The following is a 12,880-nucleotide window of genomic DNA, read 5'->3' on the forward strand; positions in this document are numbered from 1 at the left end:
GGGCATGTGGGAGAAAATCGGCATTTTACTGGAACACCTGGGAAGTAGGCTGAGCACCTGCCTGAGCCAATAAAATTCACTCTGAGGGAGGGGGAGGAAAAGTAAGATGGGGCTCAGCGCCATTCATTGGTTGATGATGATTTCTGGACCCCACCCCAGCGGTCCCAGGGTCATTGAGAACAACCTTTCCACTGGAGTTACATTTTTACAAATGTAACGATGATCACGTTTCTTTGGCAGTGGGGAGATCACAACTCAGAGCATGCAGAAGCAAATTAAAGACAGCAACATAAAGAGATGAGGTCTTCGTGAGAGCATTTCTTACTGAGAAAAGATTAATTGTGTCTTTTTGCCTAGAAGAACCCTTGACATCAGCCTATGTGTATACCTGTTTTAAGGTAATCCTTTTGGGTGGGGTGGTGTTCTGGTTTGCTACTGCTGCCTTTTTGCAAAACACCAGAGATGGACTAGCTTTTATAAAAGGGAGTTTATTTGGTTACACAGTTACAGTCTTAAGGCCATAAAGTGTCCAAGGTAACACATCAACAATCTGGTACTTTCACTGGAGGATGGCCAATGGCATCCGGAAAACCTCTGTTAGCTGGGAAGGCATGTGGCTGGCGTCTGCTTTCAAAGGCCATCTCCAAAATGTCTCTGTAAACCTGCAGCTCCTCTCTCAGTTTCTGTGCATTCTTCAAAGCGTCCCTCTTGGCTGTAGCAAGCTTGCTTCTTCTGTCTGAGCTTATATAGTGCTCTAGAAAAGTAATTGAGGCCCACACTGAATGAGCGGGGCCACACCTCCATGGAAATTATCTACTCAGAGTCATCACCTACAGTTGGGTGGGTCACATCTCCATGGAAACACTCAAAGAACTACAATCTAATCAACACCAATATGTCTGCCCACACAAGATTGCATCAAAGATAATGGAGTTTTTTTCGGGGACATAATGCATTCGAACTGGCACAGGTGGGATCAGGAGGTTACCTGCCACAGTGAGGTCATGGTGGTTTTCTGCTGGAAAACCCTCATCTGAACTTTTAGAAGGACAAATGGAAAATGCAATGTGTGCTGTTTGGAAATGTGGAAATTGCAATTTGGGGAGAGTGCAGGGAGTCATGTGGGGAGGTTAGAATATTACGGGGGGTTTTCCTTGGTTTTGGGACCTGGGTTACTGTGATAAACCTCTCTGCAGCGCCGTGTTCACGGAGGGGAAATACTGGCCGGAGGTCCCCAAGGGGAGGTATGACGAGCCCCCCCAAGACTGGACGTGTCAGGACTGACACATCTCAGCCATTTCTCGTACAGGACATCAGACGAAGGTGACCACTTGAAGGAGCTTAGACTCAGTTATGGAATCGGATTATCCAGGAGAAATGTTGAATCCTGCATGTGTTTTTGGCATGAGGCTTATTCTGAGTCCTTTTTCCTTATCAGCTGCTGTGTGCTGAGGGAATGCCTGCTAATTTTTAGCATTAGCTTAATATGAGCATTCTCTATTTTAAAGCCACAGGTAGGAAGGCAAATCTGCTGCCTCCTTGCGCTCCACCCCAATTCCAATCCTGTGTATTAGGAAGCCGGATACTTTTTGTATTAACTTGTGTGTATGCTGTTGTCTTGAATTTCCTTGCCACTCTTCACGTTCTTTGGTTGGGTTGATTAAGAGTGGACTTGCTCATTTTTTTTTTTTTTTTTTTTTTTTTTTGAATTTGAGATCTAGTTTTAAAATTGGTTTTAGACATAAACTAGAATTCAGCGGGCTTAGACATGGAATTTCTGTTTCAGGTGAAAACTTTGATGTTTTATCTTTTAGGATGAAAAACATCACTATCAAAATCCTTCAGTTGGAAAAAACATACAATGTGAACTTGTGAACTGAGCACTAAGATGCTGGTGACTTCCAAATAGATTCCAAAGAAGTGCACCTTTTCACTCTCGTGGATTTCTCAGAGCAAAAAATTGCTGCCACAGAAAAGACCATGCCTTTTATTAACAAGGAAAGTGTCTGCACCTTATTTACTTCCTGAAAATTCCCAGATGCAGGCAAATTATTGTTTCTTCTAACTGCCATGCATACAAATGACCTTATAGTAACGCAGAATGTATTAATGGCATCAATTTTAGTGACTCTTTCGACGGCACGAAATGTTATCAAGGCATATCTCCAACCACTTCAAATAACGATAGGTCTTTGCCAGTTATCCAGTTCTCTTTTAAGGGCCCACTTCTTTCCAGTTAGTTTTATGTATCTTAATTTTTAAAAGCAAAGACTTTTTTTTTCCACCTATGGGAGCAAAATATTTAGCTCTCTAAGAAATTCAGATGCCAGAATGGTTCACATGGCGTATGGCTCTTTTAAGGTTTGATGTCCTTCAGAAAGTTGAGGAATACACATTTAGGCAATTTTGAAAGGATCAAAATACTCCAATATGTTACACCAATAAAATACAGAAAGAAAGAACATACATGAGGATTCATTGTTGTCTGTCAAGGATTTAGTGATGTGAAAGATTTGAAAGTTGGAAACTTCTATTTGCCTACTCCAGGTAAAGCTACTTTTTTCTTAAACATTCCTTTAAGTGTTGTGTATTTTCTTAAATGTTCCTCTGTTCTCTGAAGGATGAGGAAAAAGTATATTCTCAGTAATATCTTCAAGAAGTTTGCCTTCGATTTTAAATCTTCAGACTTTCAAACATTTTTTCATGTCTTTATTTTATTACTCATCTAACCACACACTGGATAAAGGGGTTTCGGTCACAACGTTTTTACAATCACAGGGTCATAAGATAGAAGCTATGTAGTAATACAGTCGGTATCAAAGATCAAGGCTACTGTGTTACAGCTCAACAATTTCAGGTATTTCCTTCTGGCTATTCTAATACACTAGAAATTAAAAGAAGTATCTATGTAATGAGTCACTACTGGCAGTCATTTTTTAAATCTACATTTCTCAGTTTCACCTCCTCCCTCTCATTTGATCATTCTGTCAGTCTTCAGGGATATCTGGGCAATGATCATTCTAACTTCTTCAGGCTGGAAGGGGGTGTCGACATTATGGGGTAGAGGCATGGAATTGGTTGTTCTTGGAGAGACTGGTAACTGGGTTTCAGGGTTTATCTGGTAAAGGATCAATCTGGAGTCTTTACGGACTTACACTTTTATGACTGTATCAGCATTAATATTGGTTGTGAGTAATAGAAAACTGTGGATAACTGGGGTTTAAAGAAGTTAGGAGCTTAGTTCTCTCCTGTACAAGTCCTGGCAGGCAGTCTCGGGCTGCTGTGATTCTTTATGGTGCCAAGGACCCAGGCTGGGAAGCATTGTTTGTTTAAAACTATGAAATGCAGTTATTCAAACTTTAATAGATTTTATTTAAATTTTTTTACGTGTACCCCAAATGGCTACAGTTGATGAGCACATGATAATTTCACAAAAGCCTGGTTTATGCAAACGGACTAAACTGAAGCCTAGGAAGTGGCAAGAAAGCACAAACTAGATGATTAGGTTGGTTGGGAACAATAGACAGATGGGTGCTGGAGAAATATAATTATTTGAGTGGGGTGCAGGAGAGTGGCAGAAAGAGGGAAAGCAGAGAGGAGAGAAGACTGTGAAGATGGTCAGAAGCCATGGAGACTTTTGTGAAGACTGGCAACTTTTTACCCGGGGTCCCGAGAACGTAGTCGGGGCATCTGGAACCTAAAGAGTGAGAGAGAAGACTTCTGAGTTGTCCAGGTAGAGATGCTGTAAGGCAAGCAATAGGTGGGTTTTGGAAATGAGAGAGAGCAGTATCAATGTACTCTCTGTCTAGGAGATGGTGGAACCCCACATCCAACGATATGGTTGGTCCCCCACTTGGATTCTGAGGAAGGAAAACATTGCTTCGAGAAGTGTCGCATTAACTCCCATCACCGGATGTCTTTAGAGGGAGGCTGGAAGGCAACTGCTTAGTGAGGTGGGCTGAAAGAGAGAGGAGACTCTGGCTTCCATGGTGGAAAAGGGTTGCAGGGAGCTGAGGGGAAGATGATGTATTAGTTAGGGTTCTCCTTGGAAACAGAATCAATGAGAGATGTCTCTGATTATCAAATTGTAAAAGTGACTCATGCAACTGCGGGAGCGCACGAGTCCAAATTCTGCAGAGCCGTCAACAGGCTGTCAACTCCAAGGAAGACGTCTGACGACCTCCTCGGGAAACGAACCGGCAACTTTGACGAACTCCTCAGGAAACGAACTGGCAACTTCGACGAGCTCCCCAGGAAAAGCTTCACTGAGCAGCTGAAGAAGAAGTGAAGATTTCTCTAACCGTCTGGCTTATAAGCCTCCAACTGATCACCCGGACCAAATCCAGCCAATTGCATTCTCTCACTGTGGAAGCCACGCCCCCTTGATGAGTCATCAGTCAGCCGCAGTCAATTGACTGATGATCCGACAAACCAGCCCGTTGGATTATTAACCAGCCTCAAATATCCTCACAGCAGTCGTCAGGCCAGTGCCACCTAGCCAAGTTGACACATGAACCCAACCATCACAGATGACTTTTGAGAATGCCAGGGTATGGAAAAGGAGCTGGTCTTAAGACTTTGGGACCTTAAGAAAACATCACCTTCCAAGAATAAAAAAGTACACAGGATTGTCTCAAAACTGATGCTTCCTGAAGCAGTGCAAAGAACATACTTGGATTGAGCTGTTTCCCATCCTCTGTCTTCATCATCACCATCAGCCTTCAGAGCTGGCAGTGTTTATTATTATGCCGTGTGGAAGGCTCAGAAATAGTGGATCACCTTGGCCGCCGACATCTTGGGGAGTCCCTTTACCTGCTGTCCTGACAAGAGGGAGGGAGTCTGGAGGTTTGCCTTGTATATGCTGGTACATGCTGGAATTCAGCACATGCTGGGGAATCTTGTTATGCAGCTCATTTTGGGTGTTCCCTTGGAAAGGGCCCACAAAGGCCCATTGAGTAGGGCTGGTGTACCTACGTGGCAGGAGTGATTACGGTGTCTCTTGCCAGTTCCGTCTTTGATCCATTCAAATCTCTTGTCGGTGCTTCAGGAGGAGTTGGTGCTCTGATGGGAGACTATTGTATGAATGTTTTAGTGAAGTTTTGAGAAATGATTCCTGTCTTTGGAATTGCCAGACTACTGATCATCATCCGTATAATTGTGTCGGTCATGGGATTTTCTCTCTTCAGAAGGTTCTTTGTCCCTGCAGATGGGCCACTGGTGTCTTTTGTAGCTCACATTGTAGGTGGATTCACTGCGGTGTCCATAAGTTACACTGTGTTTAGCTGCTTTGCTGAGGCACTGCTGAAAGATCCAAGGTTTGGGATAGCAGTTGTTGTTTATTTAGTTTGTGTCTTATTTGCTGTGTTTTTCAACATTTTCCTGTCATTAGCAAACTGACCTGCCTCTAATAAAAGCCAAAGAATAAAAGAAAGCCACCTGAGAAAAAAATTGAGAACTTTTTGAAGAGACAAGCGACATTCCAGTAAAACATCAATTAATTCACAAGGGGCAAGGACTGCTTGCAAAAGGACTTAGGGTTTAAGGAAGGGGCTTTTGTAGGTAAAGAAGAGGAAAAAGAAAAGGGGAGTGGAGTTCAAACCAGAGATTGGGTCTTTCCCAGGCATATGGTGTGCATGTGCACATATCCTATAAAAGAGACTCTTGCTTTCCTTGGAGGAATGTTCTAGAGATTGCTTGATAGGTCCATGAATACTGTAATATACTGATAATAAAAACTTTTCATATAAAAAAATCAAAGCCCTTGTTGCTGTTTCACATCATGTATCTTTCCATTAAAGCATGTTGGAGTACGGATCAGTCCTTCGTACTCTAGCGATTAAGAAGTAGCAGAGAGAAGAGATGATATTGCCTTACTTTTTCTTCCCTGGAATATTATCTAAGTGTAGGATTCGTGTCAGTTTTTATAGTAGAGTTTAGGTAGCAAATAATTGTGCATGATTTTGGCAGTGGTTTAATTAAGGCACACATGGAAAATGACTTGTCTTGGGTCCTAACCAAAATCTCCATCCTGATTTCTAGATTAGTGCTTTTTTTTTCCCACCATATGAAATTCAGTGCTTTCACGTCGTTTATGTCATTAGCTGGTTAATAGGCTAAATGCAAGAGGAATGGAAGCGGGACCAGGTAAATAAAAGTTTCCTGGGCAGTTCTTCCCTATATTGTCTTTTTAAAATCAATCTCCGTACTTAGAAGCTGAACTGATAAGGTCATTTGGGGTGTGTGACCTTGACTGAGGTGCAGATGGATGATTCTGGGTCTTATTTCACCGCCTGGAGCCCACACCTCTTTCCTTCTGATAAGAACCTCCCTGCTTTATCTGTGCTGCCCACAATCCGTGTCTGCATGCATATTTCATGATTTTCTTACCTTCCAGTCACTTCTGAGAAAAAGAAAGAAAAATGAAAGACATGTCAGAGATGAAAGCATAAATGGCCTTGAGGCACGAGATCCCTAGCACCCACCCCCCAAATCTGAAGCCCTTGCAAGGAGACGCTGTGTCCAGAGGTGACCCACTTGGGATGTGAGATGGCATTTGCATGAGAACACAGGATGGGCTGCCTTTACACTCTCTTCAGCCTCTGGGCTTTGGAGAGGGGGGTCTTCTCCTCAGTGTGGACCAAGGGGAGAGGAACGTAGAGTCTTCGGCATGTGGTCTACCCCTTGGCGGTTAGGTTCTGAGGGAGCTCTCCCAAGGGGCACTGATGGGGAGGTGGTGGCCCAGTCACATGTCCGAGTGTGTCTGCTGGGCCTGACGTGCTGCTCCGTGGGCCTCCACGCGTGCTCTGGGACAGGCTGACCCTGCCCGTGCCTCCTTGGGAAGGGGGAATTTCCAGAAGAACTGACAAAGCAGACTGCTCAGAGGGCATATGGTCTTCTCAATCTGCAGAAGATCGAGAGGGTAGGAGAAGGCTACAGAGCCACAGAACTTCTTCCTTTTCCTCCTGGATCAGAGTAATTCACTCTGTGGACCTGTCCCGGGCCAGGTTCACTGTTTTTGTTCGACTGGGGACAGAGGCAGACGCGGCCCAGCCTGGACTCCCTGTGACTCTCCTCCTGGGGCGACAGGTGAGCCCTCCCTTGGGGTGTGGTGGAGCCTCTGCTGCCAGGGGGAGGACACCTTTGTAGTGACTGAGAATTTGATTGGAAAGGTGCGGTGGTTTGAAGCTATGTACCCAAAGAACATGTTCTTAAACTTAATCCATTCCTGTGGGAGTGAACCCATGGTAAGTAGGACCTTTTGATGAGGTTCCTTCAGTTAAGGTGTGACCCAACGAAATCAGGATGAGTCTTAATCCTATTACTGGGGTCCTTTATAAGAGAATGAAATTCAGACAGAGAGAAAGAGACCCACGGGGAGCAGCCAGAAGCTGAAATCAGTAGAACCTGGAAGAGAATTGAGAGGTCAGCAGATGCTACCAGGTGCATTGCTGTGTGGCAGAGGAGCCCAGGACCAAGGATCACCAGCAGCCAGCCCCAGAACACCAGTCTTTGGGAAGAAAGCATCGCCTTGGTGATGCCTTGATTTTGGACTTTTCCTAGCCTCTAAACTGTGAGCCAGCACATTCTCATTGTTTAAGCCAAACCATTGCGTGATATCTGCTTTGACAGCTAGGAAACTAAAACTAAAGGCAAGATATTTAGGTGCACACTGCTTCCCATCTGGCTTGGAGGCCTGGCACCTCTCTACCTTGTGACTTTGGGCTAGTTGTCTTACCTGTCTGAACCTCAATTGAGACAGGATTATCTGTCTAAACGGGTACCTTCTTCCCATTTGTCATCTAATCGAGCTTTCTTCTAGAAGACCCCAAGGTATGGGCTCTTTATGGGAGACTTGTCATTATAACAACAGAGCCATGCTTTGCATCTGCTATTTTGTTGATTAGAAATTCATTGTCAAGTTCCCTGGTTAGTCCAAAAAGAAGGCAGGTGTATTAACTGCTGTTAGATGCCTACCACATGTCAACGTTGTCACACAGATGACCCAGCTGACCCTCCTGGTGGCCTCCTGTGGCTGGCGTTCTCTCCCCTTTTATGGTTGAGGAAATGGAACCTCTTAGAGGCAACTGGCCAGAGACCTCTGGCTAATAATGGACATATCTGGCCTTCAGACCTGTGTCCATCTGACCTGGAGCCCATTCCCTTTCCTGTGCTCCCCACTGCTTCTCAACCCTTCTGCCTACAATGCAATGGAAGAATGCACGGGGACAGTCGAGGTATGGTGGCCCTGTCCTGTGTGGCTAGTAGCAAGTCCCTGTTTATGTTAGTTATTTTTTTTTCTATAAACAGCATCCCAGGGCAAAATTTATTCATTCTCCAAGTTGTTATTGATCTGTTCTCTGCACTAGGCAAGATTCCCTGAGGGACGCAGAGATTCAGAAAGTCTGGTTCTTGTTTCTAATATAGTAAGGGATGTGAAGGACTTGACTTTTATCCTCAACTTGACCTAGGACAGGGGTTCCTTGCTAGATGCCACTCTGCAGCGTTGCTACGTCATGTGCCTAGTCATGAGTCCACTCGGGTGTGCTTTCATTCCGACACGTGTTTGCACGTTGTCTGTTTATGCACTGCCCTGTGCTGGGTGCTTGGAGGAAAGGAAAGGAAGCCAGTGCCAAGAGCTGTGTTCCCCAGGAGCTCAGCATTCATCTGAAGAGACAAGGAATATTCCAGAGGGTTCCACTAGGGGTGATTTTGCCCCCACCCTAGGGGACATTGGGCAGCATTCAGAGGCAGTTTTGGTTGTCACAGCTTGGGAGGCTGCTCAACATCCTACAATGCACTTAATGGTCTCCCCAGCCAAGAATCATCTGGCTCCAGATGCCATCAAGGGCCAGAAATGAGACTGAGAAGCCCTGTTGTATCCTAAGAGTGAATCCCCAAAGCCTCTCAGTCCCCTCAGGCCCTGTGTGGTTGCTGTTGAGGGGAGCGAGCCTGCTGATGGCTGCCCCACAGGGCTGCTAATGGGTGAGGAGGGCCCCCCTGAGCTGGAGGCTCTGAAGAGCGCAGTGGAGACTGGGCTGAGACCCGTGAGAGAATTTGGGCAGCAGGAAGGACAGCAGCAGTGGGAGTAGGACAGGCTTAGGGTCAGGAATGAGCATGGGGTAAGCAGGGGTGGGGAAGGAGAGCAGCCGGTGGCGGGGGCAAAGTCCGAGTGGGAAGTTGAGGTTCATTGGGGACCCAGGGGTGGGGTCACGCCATGAGGAGCCCGGAGCTTTAGGAGCGTCACCCTGACAGTGGGGGTGAGACTGGTGGGAAAAGCTGGCCCGAAGCAAGGAGACCCCAAAGAGGGGCACAGGGGGTGTGTTGCTGTAGCTAGAAATCAGAGGGCCATAGATTGTTCCACCAGGAGGGGACATTGACCATCGCTGACCTGGTTCTCGGTTTCCCCGTAAGAGCTCTGGGTGCAGGATGCTCGAGCCTCTGGCCTTGGCATCTAGGTGGACACCAGAACCGAAAGTTTACCAAGGACGCCCTGTCCTGGGCACAGCATGGAAAATCTCATCCAATTCTCTCAACAGTCTCAAATGGTAGACGCTGTCATCACCTCCGTTTACAGAGGAGGCCCAGCTCCTTTCCAGGGAGTAGCAGATCCAGACATGCGCTGTTAAGAAAGCCGCAGCTGAGCTCCCAAGAGCTGGAGCCCCGTTCCCTGGGTGACACCGTCTTGCCCTGGGGCTGGCCGGGGAATGGAGGGAGGGAGGGAAGGTGATTCGGAGGGCGCCCTGGAGGGGAACTCAGAGCTGAAGCTTTAAGATCCGGTGTGTGCCTGAGATGGGTAGGATTTGTTCCTTGGCCATTTTTATGACTTCTTGACTGCAGCAGGGATTGCTTTACCAGTCCCGTGTTTCTTCCATAATTTAATCCCTCTGCATTCCTTTCCTTGGTACACGTGTGCGTGTGTGCATGTGTGTGCATGGATGCTTGTGTGTGTGTGCATGCACCCATGTGTGCCTGCTCATATGCACATGTGTGCACGTCCATATGCACCCATATGCATAAGCACATACTTGTGTGTGTGCATATGCACATGCATGCATTTGAGCCTGTCTGTGTGCATGCCTGTGTGTGCTCGTGCATGCAGTTGCACCTGTGTGTGTGCATGTGTCTGTGTATGCATGTGTGTGCACACCAGCATGTGGTGCCTGAGTGGCAGGAGAACATCCCCTATGTGGATGCAGCCAAGTGGCTGCACATAATATATTTAAATACATTCAATGAGGTGTGTGAACCAAAAACAGCTCCTGGGCACAGCTGGCCAGGGAGCTCGTCCCCTGGGTGGGTGTCACAGCAGTCTGGGGGAGAAGAGGGAGGAAGGGACTTGCGGGAAGAAGGGGTGTCAGCAAGAGGGGGTGTGAATGGGGAAATGGAGGGACCTGCGAGGAAGGATCTTGTCTGGGAGAGAATTCGGGTAAGGCCTGGCTCAGCTCGCTGAGTCCACCCTCTATGGATAAATACATTTGATGCTGGCATTAATTGAGGGTGACAGCTTACTCTTATTTTTTGTTCTGCATTTCTTACCAAAACTATTTTTTCACCTTCCCCTTCATTGTTGGGCCAGCCTTTCAGCATAAGGCCTGTGGCCCTGCAGAGCAGCGAATGGGATGGGTGAGCACATTAGACTTGTTTTTCTTAGAATCCTGCTTTGTAGCAATGGTTAAGGTTAGTGTTTAGAATCCTGAGTTCTCAGGTAGCCAAAACCTGGACTTAGCATAATGGCAATTACTCAAGGAGATATACAGCTCCTGATTGAGCTGGATTTGGCCCATGAAAATATCCCACACACGTTCCTGCTTTCCTGCGTTAACTGAAGTCTGTCTCTCTGGGAGACCTTGAGCTTATTAATGAAAGATTTGGGTTTTCCACCTAGCAAGTCTGGGCTTGAGATCCTCTGGGAACATGCCCTGTCGACAGCCTGATGGCCACTTTGTACCCGTTTCTGACCACCTCCTTGGAGATGCTGCTTCTCCCAGGGCTTCTCCGTGTTCTGGCAGGCACCCCTTTGGGGATCCTGAGCCCTTGCTCTGCTTTCATGTCCCATTGAGGCCACCCTCACCCGTGAGCCTCAGTGTCCCCTGTAGGCAGGGAGAGTTAGGAGCTTTCAGCTGGAGGAACTCTGGTGGATGGCTGCAGAGCAACATGTCAAGCCCAGGGTTTCACCATCATGTGCCATCATCCTCTCATTTCTTAGTCTTTGGTAATTTTTCCCTGCATTGCTGTTTATTTTTGAGGTGCTTTATGATATTCCCAATGCCATCATGTTTTGCACCGATAGATGCAAAAGTAGAGCATGTTGGAAGAACTGGTGAGAAGGGGCATGTACAACTGCAGCAGAACTGAAGCAAAAGTTGACGGCGACATTGACCAGTTCAGACATAAGAACAGGTGGGTTCCCAGGAGCCTGAACTTGTTTGTAAGTAGGGGGCCTTCTGCACCTGTTTTTTTCCCAGAAATGCAAGGAAATAAAAATTGTTCTGCGAACTCAGTGTTGGCTAGGAACATAGAGATCATTAGACCCACTCTGTCATTTTAAAGGCATTAAGACGGTGGGGGAGAACGTGTCTCAGAAGTGGCTCCAAAGCCTCCACAGGTTACCAGTGTTGGTGAAACTTCTGACTCTGGATGCGGCTCCTTTCCAGAGGGGACTTTTCCTGCCCGAGCAGACCATACAGCCACTTCCATGGCCCACAGAATGAGCTCCACTCTGGCTGTCTCGAGCTGTGTCTGTCTTTACTGCTTGTTCAGCACAGCTGCATAACAAGGACTAAGTAACAGTGAAAGCACATGGGCCAGTGCGAGTGTCTGTCTTATGAGAATTCAGTTATACCTCTCACGGCAGAGTCAGATTTCTTCTTTACTTTGTGGTTTTGTCACCGTTTAGGCTTTACTAAAATTGGGACTGTACCAGCATATACCAGATACTGAGGAACTAGAGGAAAGAAGAGCTGGTTCTGGAGAACGGTGATTTTAGATGGTGGCCAACAAACTTCTTCTCCACCCCTGTTCCAGGCCTCAGTCATATCACATGTATATTAAAGTCTACCGTTTCCCCCCCCAAAGAAAGGGCACTCAGAAATTCATTTTTTTTGTAGGAGAGCCATTGATTAGAAGCAAGGAGAGTCTGGTAGATTCCAGGCTCCGCCACCCACGTGCTAGAAGTTACCCAACTTCTCTAGGCCTTCATTTTCTCATCTGTATAAGGGACGTACATTGTGTGCCTAGCTTGCTTCCTGGGGTTGGTGTGTGAGGCTTAGCTCCTTTCATATAACGCATGAGAGAGGCTTGGAATGCGTTAAGTACCCTGTAAAGGAGAACATGGAAGGGTCTGGCCGCTCTCCTGCCTGCTCGCCAGCGTGTGGGACTCAGTTCCTGGCACGGTGCTCAATGAACGTGGACTTCAGGGAAGGGAGTGAGAGAAAGGCCTTTTAATATTCCCAATATGGACAAGCAACTGGGACCATTTTTCAAATTGACTGCACTAATTAAGGGAGGACGTGATTTATTGGGTTGTTAAGATGCCGGGTGCCTCCTTAAACATTTTCTCGGATAAGTGGGGATGAATTTCTGAATAGTTTTGAAAAGGTTGCAGCTACTGTCTGTATATAGCTTGCAGGTTACTACCTGGGCCTTTTCTTTCTTGCAGCCCTCTTTGCTTGTGATTGATTGTTCTAATGAGAGGTGTGCAAATTGTATCTCTGAAGCTAATAAACATGGTAGGGAACAAATCTTCTAAGACCCTTTGAGCCCTGCACACGGTGTGAGTGTGGTTTCCTCCATGGCTAAGAGGTGGTGTGCCAGCTGCAGGTGTGGCTGTGAGATCCTTAGAGACTAGGCGCACCCCTTTCTTGATCCTGGGGTGCCCTCT

At 46.6% G+C, this 12,880-nt stretch overlaps 1 protein-coding gene and 1 pseudogene across 4 annotated transcripts in view; both read left to right on the forward strand.

Annotated features, from left to right (window-relative positions):
* CAMK1D (calcium/calmodulin dependent protein kinase ID) overlaps positions 1-12,880 on the forward strand; it is a 420,857-nt gene that overhangs the window by 104,775 nt on the left and 303,202 nt on the right. For 3 of the 4 annotated variants that reach the window (XM_037845775.1, XM_037845772.1, XM_037845774.1), the window contains exon 1: positions 11,291-11,400. The exons of the other annotated variant lie outside the window; for it this stretch is intronic. In XM_037845775.1, coding sequence (XP_037701703.1) covers positions 11,306-11,400 — 95 coding nt within the window. In that variant the 5' untranslated portion in view covers positions 11,291-11,305. Of the gene's footprint in view, positions 1-11,290; positions 11,401-12,880 lie in introns of those variants that run through there. 4 annotated transcript variants of the gene reach the window in all.
* LOC119541670 lies at positions 4,538-5,397 on the forward strand (annotated as a pseudogene).

Source organism: Choloepus didactylus, chromosome 8 (genome assembly GCF_015220235.1).
Source record: "Choloepus didactylus isolate mChoDid1 chromosome 8, mChoDid1.pri, whole genome shotgun sequence".
In the NCBI taxonomy this organism is placed as follows: Eukaryota; Metazoa; Chordata; class Mammalia; order Pilosa; family Megalonychidae; genus Choloepus; species Choloepus didactylus.